The sequence below is a fragment of the Lathamus discolor genome, chromosome 16 (assembly GCF_037157495.1).
Source record: "Lathamus discolor isolate bLatDis1 chromosome 16, bLatDis1.hap1, whole genome shotgun sequence".
NCBI classification, from domain to species: Eukaryota; Metazoa; Chordata; class Aves; order Psittaciformes; family Psittacidae; genus Lathamus; species Lathamus discolor.
This window is the reverse complement of record NC_088899.1, coordinates 5,606,638-5,629,633: the sequence shown is the minus strand read 5'-3', so window position 1 is coordinate 5,629,633 and position 22,996 is coordinate 5,606,638. Positions and strand designations below refer to the sequence as shown.

Sequence of the window (22,996 nt, the reverse complement as noted above, 5' to 3'; positions counted from 1 at the left end):
GGAGAGGAGAAGGCGCAGGGGGGGCCTCATCGCTCCCCGATGGGAGGATGGAGCCGGGGGGGGGCCGGGCTCTGCTCCCAAGGGATGGGACAAGAGGAACCGGCCTCAAGCTGCACCAGGGCGGGTTTAGATGGAGCTGAGGAGCAATCCCTGCCCCAGAGGGTGCTCAGCATTGGAACAGGGCTGCAGGCACCGTCCATGGAAGCGTTCACACCCCGTGGAGACGAGGCCTCAGTGCCATGGGGCAGGGGTGGCCTTGGCAGTGCTGGGAATGGTTGGGTTTGAGATTAAAGGTGTTTTCCAACGCACAGCAGCCCCACACTGACACTCAGAGGGAGCAGGCCCAGAGTGGGTGCTCTTGCACCACCAGCACACCAGCTGGATGGGGGAACAGAGAGAAAGGATTCCCCCAGTGAAGGTCTCGGAACAGGCTGAGCTCTTTCCCACCATGGAGGAACAAAGCAGCTCTGGAGACTTGGAACAAAACCCTGCAAGAGGAGGGCTCTCTGGTTACAGAGCCACCTGAACACACACAGCCCTGTGCTTTCAGGGGCTGGTTCATCACCCAAGCCATGGGACACGAGGGCTTTTGCACGTCCCCTGTCCCGCAGCGCTGCGGAGGGGCTGCCCTTGCTCTACCACATCCTCAAACCCCCACCCCATTCTCCTAGGGCAAGATGAGCGCTGTGGGGATGTGGCAGCGGGGATCCCCGCTGCGGTCAAACTGGGAAGCTCATTGCAGAGAAGCTGCTTTAAGTTCCTCCCATCTCCCCATGCTCAGCACCCACCAGGCAGCCAGGACAGGAAGCACAGCCCGGGGAGATGCTCACTGCATGGGAATTCCCATTCCTTCAACAGACAACACCAACCTGAGGTGGGAGAACAACCCTGCCGGCAGCATGTATCCCTCCCAATCCCAGCCTCGGGCAGCAGGTATCCCTCCCAATCCCAGCCCCGCTCCTCCCTCACCTTGGCAATTAGCCTGGAGCCTGAGGGACACAAACACAGGAGCTGAATCCACCTCCTCTCCCCTCCGGTGAGGAGACGTGGAGGAGGCTGGGTGGTCCCTTAGCAGGGCACTGCAGGCACCAGGAGTCAGCAGGTTGTGGGATCTACTTGGGATGGGATTGGCATAAAGTGCACCACAAAAGCTGCTCATCGTCTCTGATGGAGATGTGGGCTGGGAGCACCCTGGGTGTCCCAGCACTGTGGGTACAATGTGCCAAGTGCAGGGAAGGAGAAAAACAGGGAAGGAGGAAAACAGGGAAAGGAGGAAAGAATTCCAAGTCACGTCCCAGGTATTGCTCCTCTTTAAACCGGCATCACTCCCTGGGGACTCGCAGAACGTGATCCCAGCTTGCTGTGAGGCATGGGCTGCATCCTAACCAGGAGAGCCCACACAAGCAGGGTGCCTGAGCGCAGAATCAACTGGGCTGGAAAAGACCTTTAAGATCAAGTCCAACCTTTACCCACCACAAAACCATGTCACGTCCAAGCAGGCAGGAAGATTGATGTGCACCCCAGGAGCTGTTCTCCTCCAAACACAGCCCCCGAGAGCCCAAGTGCTTTGTGAATCCATCTCTCCCAAGCAGATCCCTACTAAGAACACATCTCAGGATCCCCCTCACAAGCAAAGCCCTTTGCCAAACGGGAAAGGGCTCCTCATCCATCCCCAGAGGCCACAGGACATGGCACACCATCTCTCCATCACCAGGGATGAGGCACAAGGGCTGGGCTGAGCAAGTTGGAGCACACAGCAACTGGAGACTCCAAATCTCACCACACACAGAGCCCCCCGACCCCTCCAATCCAGTGTTTCCCCCCTCCCCAAAGGTTAAGCTCAAGTCCCTGCTGCATTTATAGAACCCTTCCCAGTGATTGCAGCCCCTGGGAATTTCTGGAGCATCACACAAGAAGCCAAGACCTTCCCATGAAGCAGAGTGCCCTCACCCTCTCCTCTGCTTCGTCACCACATGGTCCTGCATCCTTCTGCTCTGCCCTGGGATACTGCCCAATGCCTTCCCCATGCTGACGCTGACCCAGCAGCATCCCTCTTCCCTCCTGTACTCCACACACCTCATGGCTCAGAGCCATGCTTCCCCAGCAATCCCAGCACATGCAGGCTAAGGCCAAAGGCTTCCAATAAAGAAAGGAACAAATCCCAAAGGGAATCCAGGCCATTTGCATCCTCCTGCCTGCGTGCTTTCACATGCAAATCACCACTGCACAGTCCTCCCTTTCTTCCCTGGTCTGCGAGGACTCTGTCCCCTCTAGCCCTTTAGGGGCCGCTTTTAGGGGCAGGACTGCCTCATGTATGAACAACTGCGTGTCCCGGAGGAGGCAGGTTCAAATGCAGTGTGGGCAGGTCGGACACCTTTGCCTCACTCAAGTCTCTCAGATGAGACTTGATAATCAGAGGAGCCACGTGCACTGGGGAGACATTGCCTGGTCCATCCATGTGGGTGATGGCTGTTATCACCTCCCCAAAGATGGATGCTGCACAGCTGCATCTCATGCCTGCATCCTTCTGCACCAGCTACAGCACACAGAGACAGCCGGTCTCCCATACAATCCCTTTGCCAGCCATGCCTACTACACTCATCCCTTTACACTACACCAACACATGAAGGACCAGGTAAGAAAGCACAGCAAGACCCCAGCAAGGTGAAGGAGCACATAAAAGCCACCTCTGGCTCACAAGTGAGCAGCCTAGAAGATGGAAGAGGTGGCCAGTGAGCCCTGCAGTGGCTGTGCGCAAGCCAGAGGCACCTTGAGACACCAGGACAAGTTGGACCACCCTGATACCTTTACATCTGGCTCAATTGCAATGGGAAATCCCAGTCCCACCAGTCAGGCTCCAGAGCATCCACTGCTCACCATCCCCACAGCATTCCTCCCTTTCATCCTCCTTGGAACTGGAAGCATCCTGGCTATAGCTGCAGGTTTTCAGACGGGGACCAGCCTCAGCAAAGGGCAAGAGGCAGAAAGCCACCGTATCTACCAGGGAAGAAGAGGGAGGGACAGGGATAGCCCCAGTATAACACCCTCAGACACAGCTATTCCTCTGCTACAGTAGGAAAACATAATCCTTGAGCTCACCCATATTCCCCAGGCCAGTTTTCTAAACCAGTGCTCTCTGCATTAAGGCCTCCATGCGGTCACCAGCCAGCTTAAAGCCTGGTGCCATTAATGGGGTTATCTGTGGCCTTTCACAGCGAGGATGTCCGAGCAGCAGCACCGGCAGTGTGGCAGGATGCTGGGGTTATCCTCTTGCTTCGGACACACATTGTGGCCCATTTACTTGGAAAGAGATAACACCAGGTTCATTTCCTTCGCCTTCATTTCTGCCTCTTCCAGGTACCAGTCTGCAGCATCAAAACCCAGTGCTGCTTTAGGAAGTGGCTGGTAGCTGTCAGTCTCTCCCACCTCATTGAGCTACAGACCTCACAGGAGCGCCCGGCTCCTGCTGTTTCCAAGCTGATTCCCCACCTGGCTCCATTCTCCCTAATCCCGTTTGGCAGGGAGCTAATTGGGATTTATCTGTCAGCACCCAACGCCTGGAGAGCCATTTTGTGCTTCCTCCAGGGAGGGTGAAGAGGAGGGAGCCTGCAGAAGGCGTTTGCACATCCTTCCCTTCCCCATCCCCTCCTGCAGCTCCATAGGCTCATTACCAACATTGCAGAGAAGGGAACAGGAGGGGGAGAAAGTGGGGGCTTTAATTATTTCATTTAACACTTGGCAGGACCCAGCTTGACTCCTGCTGAGCAGCACTTGAGAATGAAGAGCTTTGATTCCCTATCAATGGGAGACGGGGATGCGGGTGTGCAGGGAGTGGAAAAGGGGATCCATCCACACCATTCCCAATAAACAGCTATGCCAGGCAGTGCTGGACAAGGGGTGCCTCTTGATTTCCCTCTTAGCGACTTTGTCCTGAAACAAACCCTTCTTACCATGCAGTTTGGGACCACACAGCTGTTTTGCAGATGTGCTATAGGATGGAGTGGTCCACATGCATGTGCCACAGGGGATACAGGTCACCCTCTCTCATGCATCACTGTCTGCACATCACAGCCTGTGCTGCATTGGAAGTGCCAGACAGCCCCAGATGTTCCTCACACACACAGCACAAAGCCCATACCAGTTCCACCCAACAGTGAGTGGGTTCCTGATGTCTCTGCCTCCCTGATTTAAACAGGAAAAGATAAGACAAGGTGTGTACACAGACCTTGGTGTCCGCACCTAAAGAGCTCCCCAGTTACAGCGCAGATCAAAAACAGGCACAGAGCAAAGCAAAAGCAACCCAAGGGAGGTGGGTGATGCATCCCAGTGCTAGGACACACAGCTCCAGACAAGCACTCTTTGTGCAGCCCTATCACCCTCTGCCTTCACAAGGATTCCCAGGAGAACCACACTGCAGAACTCGTGCTCAGGAATCATGGAATCAGTTGGGTTGGGAAAAGACCTTTGAGGCCATCAAATCCAACCATTCCCCAGCACTGCCAAGGCCACCACTAACCCATGGCACTGAGGGCCTGTCCCGCTGCCTTCTCCCAGTGTTCCAAGGGTATCCGGAACGGGATGCACGCACTTTGCAGCCCCAACCCTGCGGCTGCTCCGGCTGGAGCTGCGGCGCTGCAGCCCTGGCTCCTCTCTGGCAAGGCTCACACTGCCCTCTGCTGCTCCCAACAGCGTGGATCGTGCTGCGGGAGGCTCCATCCGAGAGCAGGCTGCCCACAGCATCCCCATGGATGGGGGGGATGATGGTGGAGCAACAGGAGGGTGATGAGGATGGGAAGCTGCTCCTTGCTGGGGGACAACAGACCTGTCAAACACTTCACAGGCCAGTCTGCCCTGAACTGTGGCTGCCCCAGCCGTGGCAGTGCTCAAGGCCAGGTTGGACGCAGGGGCTTGGAGCAAGCTGCTCTATGGAAGGTGTCCCTGTCCATGGCAGGGGTTGGAGCTGGGTGAGCTTTAAGGTTTCTTCCAGCCCAAACCATTCCACGATTCTATGACAATTCCTATCCATCAGCCCTCAAGGAGCTGAGTAGCAGCAGTGGGGGGGATGGAGGAGAGGCCAGCACATATCCCGAGCAGAGGTGCTGCATCCCAACAGGAGAAGCATCATCTGCCACAGGAGCTGTACAAAGTGCTGCAGGCAGAGGGAATACAGGCAGCAGCATTCAGGAAGGACCGGCCACCTTGAGCCGGAGCTGCTCTGGGGTGCAGAAGCTGAACCCCATGCACAGGGCAGCCCCATAGCCCTCTGCCATCTTATCCCAGCCAGGGCTCTGCACAAGAGCAATGGGTTTGCCCCTGGTTGCCCCACTCTGGACAGCCATAAGAGAACCCATAATCATAGAATGGTTTGGGCTGGAAAGGACCTTAAGATCATCCAGTTCTGACCTCCTGCCATGGGCAGGGATGTGCACCCTCGAGCGATGCAGCTCTGTATCAGTCACCATCTCCTGTCACCAAGCTCCCTTGGAGCAGCTCCTTGGTTGTGGCAATGTCCAGCACCCACCACAGACAAAGCATCAGCTCCACGCTGTGGTCCAGGCTCTCTGGTGCAGCAGAGCTTTGTTAACCGCTTCCCACAAAGCAAACAAACAACCGGAGCCATGGAGTGGTACAAGATTGGGCTCCTGGGAATACACAGAGCCAGGCTGAGCAGCAGGATGAGAGGCGGCAGCATTGCCCTCTCCTATAGCAGTAGGGGGGGACACAGAGCCTATTGCTCATCACCCAGTCCCACAGTGGTGGTGCTCAGACCCAGGCTGTATCCATAGGAAGAGCAAACCCCCCTCAGTGAGGTGAAGAGAGCTCAAGCACGTCACTAGAAAGGAGAAAGGAAGCACACCCAGCAACGATGTGCTTGGATATGCCCGCAGGGGAGGATGCAGCCGCTCCAATCGGATTGGGAAGGCAGGGAGAGCCACAAGAGCCTATGGGAAGGAGCAGAAGGGCAGGGACATCCTCTGTAACCACGGTCCTGCTTGGAGGTTCCTCATAGGCACAGCAGAGGAATTTGCGTGTTGGATAGCAAAGGAAGGAGGCAAAAAGCAGGCAGGAACCAGCCACCATGCTGCCAACCACACACAGCTCAGAGTAAACCACTTTGTGCCAGCGAACAGCCCCCAGGAGCAGGAGCAGGATGCTCTCCTGCTTGGAGATGCAAGGGACTCAGTTTATGCATCTCAGGGCTGATGCACAGGGATATTCAGCCAGCAGAGGATGCTGTCGGCTTGGACAGCTTCTCTCCATCCTCCTGCGCTGGGAGAGGTCCATAAACTTGTATGTCCCTCTGTTCCCTCTCCAGCAAGGGCACATTTCCAAGCAGACCCTTAGCCTACCGCTCCCGGTCTGCACAGCACAGTCTCTATATTATACATAAGGGCACAAATACAGCAGCAATAGCTTTAAGGAGCTCAGCAGCCACAGCTGGCCCAGTGCTGGTGGACATGCCCAGACTAAGGCCAGCTGAGCTGCTACAGCTCCGTCCCACCCCATGTCACACCAAAGAGCCAGCTGCTTATCCATCTCTACATGTGTATATTTATATAGCCTGCCCTTGTGTTGGAGGCAACACTTTATATATAAGGGGCACCAGAGGGATGTGGAGCTGTTGGAGCGAGGCCAGAGGAGGCCATGGGGATGCTGCGAGGGCTGGAGCAGCTCTGCTCTGGAGCCAGGCTGAGAGAGCTGGAGAAGGCTCCTGAAGGGGAGACCTGAGAGCAGCTCCAGTGCCTAAAGGGGCTGCAGGAAACCTGGAGAGGGGCTTAGGACAAGGGCCTGTAGGGACAGGCCAAGGGGAATGGCTTGAACCTGCCCGAGGGGAGACTGAGCTGAGCTCTTAGGCAGAAGCTCTTCCCTGTGAGGGTGCTGAGGCGCTGGCACAGGGTGCCCAGAGAAGCTGTGGCTGCCCCATCCCTGGCAGTGCTCAAGGCCAGGTTGGACACAGGGGCTTGGAGCAAGCTGCTCCAGTGGCTCTGCGCTGCCCCGTTCTCCATCCCGAGTGGATGAGCACAAAGGTTTGTGCATGCAGGGGAAGGGTGTGAGATGAGCATCCAGCCCCAGCACATGCCAAACGCCTTCCCTACACACACCCTGTATCCGCAGCCACCAAACAAAGGAGCCGGCCACGAGGCTCTGGGGATGCCAGGATTCCCAGCACCGGCGATCCCAGGGAAGTGGGCACCCAGCCAGGCCGCAGCCATGTATATCACACACGCTGCCCTCGCCTGCTAAGGGCTGCTCTCATCAGGCACAGCACACACATGGCTTGGTTTAATGACTGGGATTCACTGGTTAATACAATCCCAGACTGGTTTGGGCTGGAAGGGAGCTTAAAGCCCATCCAGTTGCAACCTGCTGCCACGGGCAGGGACCCCTTCCACTAGAGCAGCTTGCTCCAACCCGATTCTGCCTCCTTTGTGAACTACATCAGGTACAACACATGCCGCAACCCCCCCCCCGGCCAGGTTTAACCCATCCCTTTTAGCTCCATTATGAGCTGGAAGATGCTATTCCCTCCCGACCCTCCCACCCCCCCTCCCAGGAAACTAGTGAAGGTGAGAGGCTAAGGATGGAGTTGGAGATGAGACACGCACTAGGTGAGAGGTGTCCTTAGATCACAGTTTCGTGCCCACAGCACTCCAGAGCCTTGGTGCTGCAGCATCAGCACTCGCTTTGTGCAAGGTCAGGAGCAATCCAATGGAGCCCAGGTACCAAAGTCAGGCTGGGCAAGGTGGAGGCAGAGGGGAAAGCAGCTCTTCAAACTGTGATCTAAGAGCAATAGCTCCCTTTGAGGTGAGGGCACGCTCTGCAGCCAAGAGGCCATGGGGATGGATGTGCCTGTAGCCACCTCCAGAAGGTTTCTATTGCTCCAGCACATCCTAGATGGAAGGATGACAGAAACTACCCAACGAACCTGATGGTGGATGGAATAAATGGTATTTCTTTGCATGACACACCACCACTTACCAGCAAGAAGCTTCCTATGTTCTTTAGAAAGCAGGGGAGGAGAAAAAGGAGAGAACAAAACAGTTAGAAACAAGGAAACAGGCAGCTAACCCAAAGCTTTCCTACCCTCCCAAGCCCCCCTCTCCAATGCTCTGCAATCAGCACCACATGGGGCAGCTTCCATTCATTGCTTCCAGCCCTTTCCATTGGGCATTAGCTCCCAAATCACCCCAGGAAGCGATGGTTGTCTTGCCAGTGTTCCTTATCCTTGGTCCAGCAATCCTACATCTCACACTGAGGAGGCAGGAGAACGGCAGCTCATGTGCAGCACCAAGCTGTGCCTCTGGACACCCACATGTGGTCCAGGGCTGAACAAAGGGGACGGCACAACTGGCACCTTCACTTGCAACACAGCAACGTGCTATTGGTACCCCCAGCATTTACCCTCATTTCAGGAGCATCACTTATCCCCTTTGGGTTTGTTTCCATGCCCATTGATTCAAACATGTTTTCGTGATACGACAGGCTCCTGAATCTATAGATAGGCAGAAAACAGCAGGATCCTGATGCAGTGCAACAGCCTAAACTCTGAACAGCAGCACAAGGGATAAACAGAGAGCCCCAGGATGAGAAATACGTGCAAATAACAACATAAACCCCATCCAGAACATCCCAGCAGTGGCTGCTATCAGCCACACAACACAAGCACGCTGGAGCAGATACCGCAGTGATTTGATCCATGGAGAAGCATGCACTCTTTCCTTACAAGGAGAGCTAAAGGAAGTCCTGGAGAGCATAATAAGTGCAGCCAAAGGCTCAGAAGCCAACGTGTATTAACTGCTAAACTTTGCCTTGCCAATAGGCGACTTGCTGAAACCAAACTCACTATCTGTAATAGCCTGGAGCTACCCATAGCCACGCCAGCTTCCCAATACAGGCTCCCAAGGATCATATGTTTCCCATTCAACCCAAAGGGACCCATCTTTTGCTGTCCAGCTTGATATCTCCTACCAAATGCATCACCTGGGCCAGAGCTGCTTTTGAAGCCTAGGAAACCAGAGCACAAGATGAAACAACCCAACACCCATGCTGAAAGAGGAGGTTCACAGTTAAACAGCTGAGCATTTTAATAGCTGTTCTTCAGCACGGCTTATTTACCTCCAAGTCATCTATGGCAGTATGGAAGTCCTGTAACCATTAGAGCACCCATTCTAGATGCCTATGGAAATAGGAGCTCAGGTCCTTGTCCCACATCACCAGGACAAGGGTATCTCCCAGGGTGAAATGCAACTCAGCCTGTTCTGTTCCACCCAGACTGCTCTGTCTCCTCACAGAGCCACACAATTGCTACTACATAGTTGAGAGCAGGATGGAGCTTGGAGTACATGGTGATGCTCATGTGCTTTCCTCACGCTGGGCTCGGGACATGGAGCCCCAAGGGAAGCCTGGTGGGACGCAAGGGATGGAGGTGGGCGACTTCCCAAGGAAAGGGATCATGCTGGGCCACAGAGCAGAGGAAACAGGAGGAGGAAGGCGAGGATGCAGCTGGAACAGAGCACTGCGCACTAATCGGTACCCAGGCTGAGGGATGCTGAGGCCTCCCCTGTGCTCTGCGTGCCACAGCAGCAGCAGCTCCCACAATGGGACATGGGTAATGTGACACTGTGAAGAGTCCTGACAGCTCACTGAGGCTGTGAGGGATACAAAACAAAGTGAGCATTGAGGGCTGGAGACGGCCCCATGCCAAGGAAGTGACGTGCAGCCTTCTCCGTTGGCAACGGGGAGTCCCTCTCAGCTGTAACCTGTTGGGAAATGGAGGGAAGAAAGGAAGATGGGATGAAAACAGCTTGAAAATATCCCAGAGCAGCAGGGTTATTTTGGGATTTTAATTTATAAAAAGAGGAAGAAAACCAGAAATGAAAGCCAAGACCCCATGGCCAGCTTTGGTGCAGATGATGTATTAGTGTCTGGCTGCAGGACTGCAGCACTCCTTCCATTTGCCCTGATGCCCCCAAATTCAAGTGATGCGGATTGTGCCATCTCCATCACATCCTTTTGTCACCTGGCAGAAAAGATGGCTCTTCCTCCCCTCCTCTTCCTCTACTAGTGCTGGGGAGCAGCAGGGGAGCCCTTTCATGCCAAGGCAGCACCTCCGAAGAGCCTCTTGTCAAGGTGAAAGGAAGGCACAAGAGGAGCAGCAACACATTTGAAGCAGCAGAATAGACTTGATAGGAGAAGGGGTGATGGGTTTAAACTTAAATAGGGGAGATTTAGATTAGATATAAGCTGTGGCTGCCCCATCCCTGGCAGTGTTCAAGGCCAGGCTGGACACAGGGGCTTGGAGCAAGCAGCTCCAGTGGAAGGGGTCCCTGCCTGTGGCAGGGGTCAGAACTGGATGAGCTTTGCGGTCCATTCCAACCCAAACCAGTCTGGGATGCTATGATACAGTTGAGATCAGTAGATCAAGATCAGCATCAATACTGTATCAATAGAACAGTATAGAGCCAGTGTGCAGCTCTGGGGACTAATATACCTGGTTGGGAGTTCTACAAACCTGTTGCCCACTGTTCTTTCAGGGCTTCACCTGGATCCCTATCCCTTGGCAAGCGAAAGGATGTGAATGCCGGCATGGAGACCCGCAGTCACTGCAGGGAACAGTCGTTAGGTGCTGTGTGTTGTGGGGGACATCCCCATTGAGCAGGGGAAGCCTCATGTGCCCCCTCTGCAGTGTGTGCGGCTCACCCAGCTCAGCCTGCTCACACACCATGCGCTGCACACACAGCGCGTCTCACCCAGCAGCTCCCCCAGGCAACGCATCCCTCAGGCACTGGCACAGCCCAGGGAGCCAGCCCGCATCACCTAACGCACACAGCACAAGCGACGTGCCCACTGCCACCGAGTCATAAACTGGGGCAGAGGCACCCAGCACACGCAGCAAAGGGATAAAGAGCTCATTGCCCATGTGCCGCAGCACGGCATTCCCAAAGCAGCACCCTTAAGGAACCCCACAGGGGTGTCCAATGGGGACCCTCCGGTCTCCACAGTAATGAAGTGTCATTGCCTGCTCGCATCAAGCAAGGCTTCCATGTGCACACAGCAAAGCCTGGCTGTTCTGTAACACCCAGGGAAAACCAGGAGATGGCAACAGAGAGATGAAGTTGCCAAGACCCCCCCCAAAAGCTGCTATCATCAGTGCTGCAACCCCCCCAAGAGTGGGAATTGCAGCGCCAGGATGAAACCTGAGTGCTGCTCCAAAATCCCACCTGCGATGCAGAGCAATAGGGATGAGGGTTGGATGGAGAACAGGGTCTGTGCTCCCTGTGGGTGCTGCTGGCTTCAGCTCATGGATGAAGGAGAGAATCCCAGAAGGGTTAAAGGACTCCAGACACCCACTCAGGCTGGTGTTGCCACAGCGAGACTCAACCCTTGACTCTGTGGAGCCAGAAGTCACTTGTGACTCACGGACATCGCAGAGCCAAAAGCAGCCTGGACCACTCTTCCGCTTAGCAACAGCCACCCCGCATCAATGCTGGATGGGGCCCTGGTCCAGCACCTTCCCACCCCGCAGCTCCTTCTTCCCAAAGCCCGGCGGGATGCACGTGTTGTCCTTCTCATTTTGAGAACAAAAGTGCAATTGAGATGAGTAACCCCAGAGCCTGACCTGCCTTTCAACCCCAGCAAACCTCAGCAGGCTTTGATTTTCCCTTCCTCGTGCTGTGGCGTAACTGCAGCAGCTGTTAACAGCGAGGACGGGAAAAGCAGTTTATTTTCCTCTAAATTAAATACAACAGAAGAGAAAGGCGAGCGGGAGGCTCTGTTCCAAGGTCAGGCACTTTGACTATGGAACATTTCCCTGGATAGAAACCTACTCGGAGCAAGGGAATACACCCGAGCTCTGCAGAGAAGCAAAGCAGAGCAGGAAGCCGGAGCTCATGCGATGCCTGGCGAGCACAGGCCAGGCATGGAGCCACGGCTGGGACACAACACACAGACCCATTGGAGCACCCAGGATGTGCCTTTGGCTTTCCTGTGTCAGGAAAAGTGGAGCTTCTGGGAAACCACGTGGGGCTTGGACAAGTGACCCCAGGCCAGAATGAGCTCTCCTGCCCAACAGGAGATGCTCGACCAACATGGAGCATGGGATGGTTTGGGTTAAAGGGACCTTAAAGCTCATCCAGTTCCAATCAGGGACCCCTTCCACTGGAGCAGCTTGCTCCAAGCCCCTGTGTCCAACCTGGCCTTCAGCACTGCCAGGGATGGGGCAGCCACAGCTTCTCTGGGCACCCTGTGCCAGCGCCTCAGCACCCTCACAGTAAAGAACCTCTTCCTTATATCCAACCTAAATCTCTCCTCTTTCCCAGAGCATTTCCCTGCCCCTGGGGTCAGAAGAGCTCTTCGAGGCAGGTTATCCTCTGGGAAAACCCTGCTTGGAGATCCCAATCTGAAGAGGAGACCCTGGAAGCTGGCTTTGCGGAAGGACCAAACACAGGCTCAACCCTTGGGTTCCAGGCAGGGCTGGGGGGGTTCCTCTGCAAGTCTTCCTCCAAAGACTTTTGTCCTGGGATCAGCCCTTTAACGCAAGGAAAAATCACTCCATGGGTGTAATTAAGCAGGGATGTGGCTGGATAAGGGAAGCATGGAGTCCCTGCCAGACCCCCTCATCAGGATTGGCTTGCAGGGATGCATGCCAGTGAAGGGACAAGGAGTGGGTATTGCCCACCTGCACCCCCCCCCCCCAGTCAGTGTTCATGCACCCAGGGACGAAGCTGGATCCTGATGGATCCCAGGACCCCAACAGCACCGTGTTCTCTTTGCGCTCACACCAATGCCCCTGATAAGCCTGGCAGCGAGATCCAGGTTGTGCTGCCTCATTCCCAAGGAAACAAGCCAAGGGTTCCCACGCCACCTTCCTGCTGCTCGGTGCACAAAGGCAACACAGACTTCCTGAAATCCCTCTCTCCGTGACCTTCCCTACTGTTTCCCTGCATCCTGCTCCAAGGCCACCCTCTGTACTGAGATAACAAGGCACTTGCTGCCAAAACCAGCAGCCAGAGGGGCCCAGGATCCACACAAATCCACATTCAAACAAAGACCTCGTCTCAATGGTCCCAAACTGGAGATGAACCCTGTGGCTCAGGCTTACCTAATGCAGTGTGGGATGTCTGGAAGAGCTCAGGGCCTGGGTACCAAGGTGCTATTGAAAGCCAGAGGCATCCAGGCACCCGCTTCCCATCTGCAGTGGGATGCAGTCCCCAGAGTGACCGAGAAGAGGGGCAGGAGATAAGGTCTGGATAGCCAGATTCCATCAATTTAATCCTGAATCCATACAGAAAGATGTGAAACCCAAGCAAACACACACTAAATAAAGAAAATGTCTATTTTCCTTGCAGTTGGCACTTGATTCAGAGATTTGCTTCAGTCTGGGGCATCCACACGTCCCTCCTCTTGTAAATCACACACTCATTAAACACATTACACTCGCTCTCAACCCCATATCAATCGGCGTGCCATCAGCATCCAATAATTGCTGCTGCTGCAATTCCACCTCCCTGGAGAGGTGTGATTCCATGTGTTAATTGTTTAGGCTTGGCAAGAGATGGGAGCTCCGGAGCAGCCCAAGTGCCACCTTGGGGAGGAGGGTGATGCTGAAGAGGTTTTCTCACCTTCCTCCCCTCCCCAGCTCTGCAGCACAGTGCCCGAAACACAGCCCCGATTGAAACCAGATGTGTAGGAAGTGTCTCATTAGCTGTAATTGCTTTGCGAGGATTTGAGGTTTCCCCTCTGTGCCACCACCAAACACCCTTTTAAGCTGCTGCTGCGGGTTGGGTACCAGGATGCGCTGGCGGAGGGGAGGAAGAAACCCACAGGGCAGAGCCTCGGCTACAGTAAGGCTTTGACTGAAGCCAGGGCGCGTTGATTCAGAGCAGGCTGGCTGCAGGCATCGGCCTGCTGAGTGGCAGAGGATCATCACCGCCGCAGATTAAGCTGAGAAAACTCCGCATCTCGACCCCTCTGCCTCGAGCGCGGCTCATCAGGGCCAAATGAGTCGTGAAATGGCCTCAGGAGCAGCTCCCTTGCTTTCCCAAAGGGGGGAAACAGGCACAAGACACTCCAGGGGCTCCTTGCCCACAACTCCAGGCTGATTAGGGAAGCTGGCAGGGAGTCCAGGCTTCCTTACCCAGCCATCCCCGCTTGTCGTTTTACCTGTGGAGTGATTTCCCTTTGGATGACAGGGCTGAACCCAGACCAAATCGAAGCCAAAGACACAAACAAGAACAGGTCAAGCAGGTCCTAGCAAAGAGCTGCAGAGCTGTTTTTGTTGCCCTCAATAGGGAGGCCTAAAGCAAGGCAGGAGAGCCATAAGCCACCTCAGGGACTGGATGAGACCCTTTTTGCCCCTATGAGCCACTATATTCTCCATGCCATGCATGTTTCCCACTTATGATACCAGCTTCCCACCCATTCGTTTTACTAACTCATCCCTTTGTTCTTGTGCTGAATTTCAACTTCTCCAAGTAAAAGCACAAGCAGAATCTCCAATTCAGAGCATGTTATCATCCTAGTTCTGCCACACACCACAAGCTGTGATTGCACCCCAATTGTGGTTCATTATCCAAGGCAGAAATCCCTGGTAAGCAGCACCCTGTGCTCCAAGCCCCCACCCTGCATCCCTAAGTAATGAGAACAAGCCATAAAGATAAAGCTGAACGGGAGAATGTGTTGTCCCACACACAGCAGGATGCTCACCGGGTACTTTGTCACCTTGCTATAGATGGGCATCCATCCCTTAAGCATATTTCCCTGTCCTCGGTGCCAGTCACCACAACCAGGGTAGCGCATCCCACTGCGATACAGTCCTATAAGACACCCTTAATGCAGGACCACTCTTCCCCCCATTTCCTTCTCCATCCCCACAAGACAAAAGCCCCAGTCTTTTGCCAGACACAAACTACTGTAACAGCCACCAGGGACAGGGTGGACGAGCAATTCGAGTGTCAAAGGAGGAGCGGGCACCCGCATTGCTTTTGGTGAGACAAGCACAATGGAGAGCCTGCGAATCTCCCCTCTTCCTTGGGCTCCTTTCTCAAGTCCCTTTAGCATGCGGCATCCCCTTCTCTCCCCCCCTCCTCAATACCAGCAGAGCTCAGATCACAGTCTCCAGGGCTAAGACAATAGCTGCTTATGTTCTAAACTAGCGCTGCTTTCTGGGAAGAGAGCCAGGGCTGGCAGCTCTCAGCAGCAGGGAATAAAGGACGTGTTTGTGCTACGGAGCCCCTCTGCACCAGTGGGGCACCCTCAAAGGGAGGCAAGGCATCAGCCTGCTGGGGATGCGGAACAGAGACGCAGACAGATGCCCTGGGCTTGGTGAGAGGGGAGTGAGAAAGGCCACAGGACTGAGAAGAAGCAAGTGCCTTGTTCATTGAGGTAACCAGCAGCAAGCCAGGCTCTTGGGCACAGGCAGACACACAGCATCCCCTATCTGAGAGAGCTAAGTGAGCCAAGGCTGCAGGGCATCAGGCTGGTGGGAACTGAGGATGCTCCGAGGATGCTCTGAGTCTGAGCACTGGAATCACTTGAAGCAGGGGCAGGGGCATGGTCACAGTCATAGAATCAATTAGGGTGTAAAAGCGCTTTAAGCTCATCCAGTCCAACCATTCCCAGCACTGCCAAGGCCACCACTCACCCATGGCACTGAGGGTGTGTGCACACTTCCATGGACGGTGCCTGCAGCCCTGTTCCAATGCTGAGCACCCTCTGGGGCAGGAATTGTTCCTCAGCTCCATCTGAACCTGCCCTGGTGCAGCTTGAGGCCGGTTCCTCTTGTCCCATCCCTTGTTCCTTGGGAGCAGAGCCCAGCCCCTCGTGGCTCCATCCTCCTGTCAGGCACTTGTAGGGAGCCATCAGGACCCCCTGAGCCTTCTCTTCTCCATCTGACCTCTCCAGGTCCCTCAGCCCTTCCCCATCACACTTGGGCTCCAGGCCCTGCACCAGCTCCATTGCCCTTCTCTGGCCCCACTCCAGCCCCACAGTGTCTCCCTTACATTGCATTGGAGTGCAGTCCCACCAAGAGCAAGCTGCACGTCAGCAGTGTCTAAGCATGAACCACAGGGATCCCCACTGCAGCGGAGCGGGCTCGGAGCCCTGTGTCTTGCCAGACCTTTCTTCACACTCACTGCTGCCAAGCCTGAGCACACACTCCCATGGGATCAGCTCCTCCACATCACAGCACTCAATGTCTGCAACATAGGCTGGGTAACAAGACGTACCCTTGGCTCCCTATTGAGGAAGGTACTTACATGGGTTAAGCAGCAAGTGCAGCATCGTATCATAGAATGGCTTGTGGTGGAAGGGACCTTAAAGCTCATTTAGTCCCACACTAGGACCCCTTCCACTGGAGCACCTTGCTCCAAGCCCCTGTGTCCAACCTGGCCTTGAGCACTGCCAGGGATGGGGCAGCCACAGCTTCCCTGGGCATCCCTGTCCCTTCCTTTGAGATCTGAGCCCTCCTGCAGCGGAACAAAATGCAAATCAATTACTCTAATGAAATCAAATCAAATCAAACTGGCCCCTTCTTTCCCTTGCTTTTTACAGAGCTTTACAGCTGATTTTTGACTGGCCTGAATAATTGACGTTAACATGAAAATTTAAAGACTTTCAAGATTTCATTAAAATGCATTCTCTTTCCCTTTGGAGAATTGTCATTGCCAGAATCCAGTGTAGGGCAGCCAGCACAAGCAGCTGCCTCCCTTCCCAGCATCCAACTCCATTCTCTCTACCTAAAGACCATTCCCTTTTAATTGTTTAATAGAGACCCTGGAATAACACCCTTCACTGCTCCCCATCACCAGCCTAATCCCACTCCCACCTGATTCCTGCTTTTACCCTACCTCCTTCAACCCATTTAAGCTCCATGCACCACCACCATGGTCGCTTCAGGATGCTGGTGGCCATCCATGGCCCTTTTCAATGCACTGTGCTCCAAGCCACGGCTCCAGTGGGAATACTTGGCACTATGGGAGCACAGGAGCAAAGCCAGTCCCAGGGCAGCAGTAAGGGGAGAAGGGGATTTGTGGGGCATTACAAAGGGGTTTCTGTACCCACAAGCACCCCATTCGCAGAGGAGGGTAAGGCTGCTAACACCAGCTCCCTCCTAACCATCCAGTTCAGTTCCTCATGAAGAAAGCGGCCCTGGACCAGGAAACCTGAGACAAATGGCAAGGTTTTTTACAGAAATCCATGTTTTTAAACTGCAGCACTCCCAAGCTGTCTCTAAAAGGCCAAAATGTGCTTCCCTGGAGCATCGGCAGTGCTTGGGCCATGAGGTTACCTGATGCACACAAGGAAAACAGCAGAGACCAGGCAAAACAGAGCTAGTGCTAGTGCTCTTCAAACGATGCTGTGGTATCCAGCCCTATTGGGCTTATTCTGTTTACCAGCACCCTCAGCAGCTGAAGTTCCCCGGCCCCTGCTCTAATAACACAGAGAGGGTCAGGTTCCCCATTAAATCACAGCACCAGACTCGAGGCACTGTTACCAATTAAGTGTTACAACCTTTGGCAAAGCTCTCCCAATTTGCCCCACTTGACCAAGTGACCCTGGAGAGCCTCTACAAATCCTATTGATCTTTAACCAAGTCAGACCCATGTGGGTTTTGTTTCCAGATGGGAAGTTATGAAGGAGTGGGAATGGTGCGCTTTCACTGACCATTAACCTCACACTTTGCTTGCAAGTAGACACTGACCCGTCTCTGCTCTTGGTAAAGGGGTAAGCTGGCCCTTCAGAACAGACGTACACCCCACTAAGCTCCCAGCAGCAATATGAGCACAGAGGGTTCATTTCTGCACATGCTTATTCGTGTGTAACCCTTATAGGGAACATCGGTGCCTCTCCAGCCGTGAAGAGGCAGGGCTATCTTTGCTCCCAGGGCTCTCTCCTAGCACCAGCGCTGGTACATTCCCTCTTCCAAGGGGATGTAACAAGGAACAAACTACAACCATTGTGCCCAGCAGTTAGAACCAAGGACTACAGCATCAGGAGACCAGGCAAGAGGCAGGAGACCAGGCAAAGACACTATGAGGGTGACGAGGCACAGGGCGCCCAGAGAAGCTGTGGCTGCCCCATCCCTGGCAGTGCTCAAGGCCAGGTTGGACACGGGGCTTGGAGCAAGCTGCTTCAGTGGAAGGGGTCCCTGCCCATGCAACTGGATGAGCTTTAAGGTTCCTTCGACCCAGACCAGGCTGTGGCTCTGATAGGATGCAGCATTCCCTCCCTGATCCACCAATACAGGTCAGGTCCAGCGCACAAGCAGCTGAGAGGAGAACACCAGCAGGATCTCTCTCACTACCACAAAATCTTCTGGACCAGCAGTGGTAAAGCATGAGAGATTTACAGCCCTCTCCAGGCACAGCATGTACTTGAGGGTACAGCACAATCCAAGAGAGAGATGCCAGGATGCAGAGCAAAACACTGCAAGCAAACAGGGCAATTATAAAGGGTCATTAGCTCAAAAGGAAACAGGCTGGGATACAGCACGGCACTAAAGCCCACAGCCAGGTAAAGCAGGATTGGAGAGGCAGCATCCAGTCACTCCGAGCAAACCAGTTTTGGGCCAGCAGAGCTGGCAGCAAGGTCCCTAAAGGACTTGTTGCTGCCTGCTCCAGAGCCATAGGTGTAAAACAAGAGAAACCCTAAATAAACCTCATTCAAAACTGCCTCCTGCCCTACTTCTCTCAGCCAACATAGCTGGTGGTGCAAAGCAAATGCCTGACAGTATCCAACTGCATCAGCTCCCTTCTGCTGCAGAGTCCTGCATCTCTTGGCCTTTCCTCCCGCCTGCCCCTAAGATGCTCTACTGAAGAAGTGGAAAGGCTCTGCACCATTCCTGCCTGCCAAGAAGACAACCTGGGGCTTTTCTATGATAGCACAGAATTAATGGAGACTGGGAAGGCCAGGATTGACATCTTCATTTATAATGGCAGATTTAAAACCAAATAGACAAGATTCAATTCATCTACAAGGATGGCTGGTGCGGGTACCGGTCATGCAGTGGGAGCATCAAGAGAAGCCAACTCTGCCACCTTTCCTGGGATGGAAAGCATCACTATCAACTCTGGCTGGTGCTACAGACACAGCAGAAAGACAGCCCCAGTTAAAACCATTCCAGGTATCCTTATCTCCATCCTCATGATCCCTCCCCAGCCGCTGATGCGTCGATCAAGCACGTGATGCTCCCTGATGAAGCAACTGATGCTCAGGCACAGCCCGCCCCACTTCTGCAACATGGGAGTTCTATCCAAGCAATCAGCCTCACACACACACACTCTGCTCCTTGGGAGCTGCAAAGTTCCCATCACATGAGGTATCCTTGTGTGTCAATTCCAACCGCATCCCAGCCTCCCCCTGTCCCACTTTCCAGCCGAGAAAGCAGATAAATGCTGTTCTTACCTAGTAATGAATAATCCAGAAGCCACGGGGGAGAGAGGACAGCACATGCAAAGAAAACAGGGCAAAAACACTTGGTTAGACCACAGTAACGCCAGACGTGCCATGCAGCTCTGCTCCACTCCTCCATGGGCAGCACAGGCTGGTTCTGCTGTCCATAGGGAAAAGCTTGCTGGAGCAGGGACAAGGGATGCTTTACTGTGCTTGGCCACCCTGGCTCTGGCTCCTCACTCCCTACACAAGGGGTTCCCCATCCCTCTTGGTCACCTCAATGGATATGCAGAGCATCATCCCGCACCCATCCTGACTCCAAGCCCTTGAAATAGTGAGGATCAAAGCCCCCGGAAGAACAGCCTGGATCAAAGCAAGGGAGAAACCAAAGCAAGGGGCTGCAGCAGAAGGCAGATAAGCCTTATCAGTGGCAGAGGGGACAGTGGAGCCCCCGGTTCCTGTCATGCTGTCGACAAGTAGCTTAGGGAATGGGTCTGACCCTGCTGACTCAGGCAGCATCCTCAGTCCTGGGGTAACCCACCTCTCTTCCGGGTGCTACAGCAAAACCCAACCCAATACAGAGGAAAGCGTCACATTGCATGGCAGAAGAGCACTTGCCTTTCCCCACAAAGGGGAGATGCTCAAGCAGTGCTGGAGCCACCCAGACAAGGAGAAAGATGCGCACTAAAACCCAGGTCCATCTGTCTTGTGCCACCAGACACATAGCTCATACAGCAAAGGCTAGCAGCGCCTCCAAAAGGCTGTTGCTGGCAATTCCACTATCACCTCTTATTCCTCTACAGCATCCCTGCAACGTCTGTTCTATACAACACAGCCCCCTTTTCCCCTCTGGCACAAAGGGTATACCTGGAATGCTCCATGGAGGGAGCACACAACTATTACAACTCCTGTTCTGCAGTCCTCTCCCTTAACCTGGCATTAGATGGGCAAACCTCAGGAGAATTGAGGGAGCCAGAGAACCAACCACATTCAGCTGAAGAAGCTGAAAGCAAGGACCACTGCTGGCCCCCACTGCACCAGTGTCATCTCCTAACAGCAGGTTTGAATGTGCTAACTGAGCTGCAGTGATGCTCCCAGCACAGGGACTGGGTTATGCAGCTGAAATCACCTGAATGGCTCAAAGCTGGGCCAAGAGCCAGGGCTGGAAAAGCCCCAGCACCTCCACCAGCACTGCGGACAACCCAAACCTCCCCTGCAGATAGAGAGGTACTGCTCTGCTTCAACCCCATGGAGAAACAATGGAAAGAAGGGATTCACCTGAGGCGACCTAAGGATGTAAATGGTAGGCATGAGAAAGGTTTGCTCCTGAGTGAAGAGAGCAGCCATGGAATGGTTTGGGTTGGAAGGGACCTTAAAGCTCACCCAGCTCCAACCCATTGCCATAAATAGGGACCCCTTCCACTGGAGCAGCTTGCTCCAAGCCCCTGTGTCCAACCTGGCCTTGAGCACTGCCAGGGATGGGGCAGCCACAGCTTCTCTGGGCACCCTGTGCCAGCGCCTCAGCACCCTCCCATGGAAGGACTTCCTAATATCTAATCTCAATGCACCCTCTCTGTTTAAAGCTGCTCCTCCTTATCTTGTCACTGCAATTAAACAACTCCCCCCTCCCCACCCAGTGCTGGCGCACAAAGCAACAGGAACAAACACAGCTCTTGTGTGCATGCAGAGGAGTGACAATGGAGGAGGACCTTCACTTACTGATCCTGCCCCAGCCCTGATAACACAGTTATGAGCCCTGATAAGGCCCCTTGCTAGCCTGCTTCCAGGAAGCTCATCCTCCCCCCGTCCAGGAGCAGAACAGACTGAATTAACAGTCCTCTGGAGAAAGGCAAGAACTGGGAATAGCCAAGAAGCAAGAATCATGGAATGGTTTGGATTGGAAGGGACCTTAAAGCTCATCCAATTCCAGCCCCCTGCCACAGGCAGGGACACCTTCCACTAGAGCAGCTTGCTCCAAGCCCCATCCAACCTGACCTTGAGCACAAGACACCAGTAGATGCACCCTTATGCACCCTTGGGTACCATCCCAGCCACACATCACCCAGCCAGGCCCTCTGGGCCATGGTGTGGCATGAAGATGCTCTAGATGAGGAGCAGAATCCCATCTTATCATGCTTGTGAGTTGATTAACTATGTTATCATCAGGTTCTAAGCTGACAGTGTCATTCTTGCAGCTAACAAGGAGATACCCTCCAAGATGAAACACAAGTTAGGGGTGCTCCAAAACCCCCTTCAGATCCGCACGGTGGGCAGGTAGAACCAACACCAACATGAAGGGGTTCGGGAGCAGCAGGCCAAGGGAAAGCAGCCGCATACCCGTAGCACATACCCTGGCTCCGCAGAGAGGGAGCGGGCATCTCTCCCAAAGCAGGAATGCCAAAAGGGCACTGAGCGAAGAGGAGCAGCAGCAGCAAACAGCTGCTGCCAAGGCTCTAGCAGCGAGGGTTGCCAAGGCTGCTGGGCTCTGTATATGCAGCAACAACCTTTGAAGTCAGGGCAGAGGAATGCGCCCCGTTGCTCTCCACTCGGACCATGAGCGGCAGCCACCGCGCTGCTCTGCCCAGCATGGGACCAGCCCCACCATAGGCAGGAGCAGGGTCTACACCGTGCCTCAGGGCAGGGAAATGCAGCAGGGCAGAAGGAGCAGCCATAGAGCATCTTGTCCTGTTGGGAGCCGGAGGCAGTGCCAGGTCCCTCTGCTTGCCCCACAGGACCAGGGGACACATCTCCCCTCCCAGCCGCATGGTAGACAAGGGGGAATGGCTTTAAACTGACATGGGGAGATTTAGGTTGGATATAAGGAAGAAGTTCTTCCTAGGAGGATGCTGAGGCGCTGGCACAGGGTGCCCAGAGGAGCTGCCTGTGGATCTAAATGAGCTGTAAGGCCCCTTCCAACCCAACCCATCCCATGATTCTATGATTCTTCCATCTCCAGGCCCCTCTTCTAGCCCCTCCTGGGGGAGCTGCACAAACCCTGTGTTGACCGAGGCCATGCACTCCTTCTGAACAAATTCCACCCCATTTTGGGTGTTGATTCCCACGTAGGCAGTTTTCCGCCTGTAAACAATTATTCCTGTATTTTGACACCCCCATAGCGCAGCCAAGACCATCTGTCTGAACGGGGAGGCTGTTAACTGGTGCTCAACTGCAGATGCCACTAGGTTTAGTTGGAAACAACCACCAACCCCTCCAAACACACATAACAACTTCAGATGCAGTTAAAATCAATCAGCAGAGCCAGTTATCTGTTCTCTATGGGTATTAAGCACAGACCCCACAGTCCGAGCTGTGATTTTGCCCATCCCACTGACCAAGACACCCACGTAGCGAAGCCAATGGGTTACCAGGCCATTGGGAGCAGCATCCAGCATGACACCCAGATCTCCCACGTTGTGGTTCCTGTAACAGGTCAGTGTTACAGTGGCCGGTTTCCAGCCGTGCCCCAGGGCAAAGAACACAACCCATTAAGATGTAAGACATGCAAGATTTGCTGTGAAAGGAAAGCCTTTAATCTGAGGCAGGCTTCAAGCAAGTGCCAGCTCCTTTCAACCCTGTCCTCACACACACACTGCCACGCTGGTGG

At 54.3% G+C, this 22,996-nt stretch overlaps 1 protein-coding gene across 1 annotated transcript in view; it reads right to left on the bottom strand.

Annotated features, from left to right (window-relative positions):
• AGRN (agrin) overlaps positions 1-22,996 on the bottom strand; it is a 105,318-nt gene that overhangs the window by 57,045 nt on the left and 25,277 nt on the right. Inside the window, exon 3 of the mRNA XM_065696184.1 lies at positions 7,981-8,001. Coding sequence (XP_065552256.1) covers positions 7,981-8,001 — 21 coding nt within the window. The remainder of the gene's footprint in view (positions 1-7,980; positions 8,002-22,996) is intronic.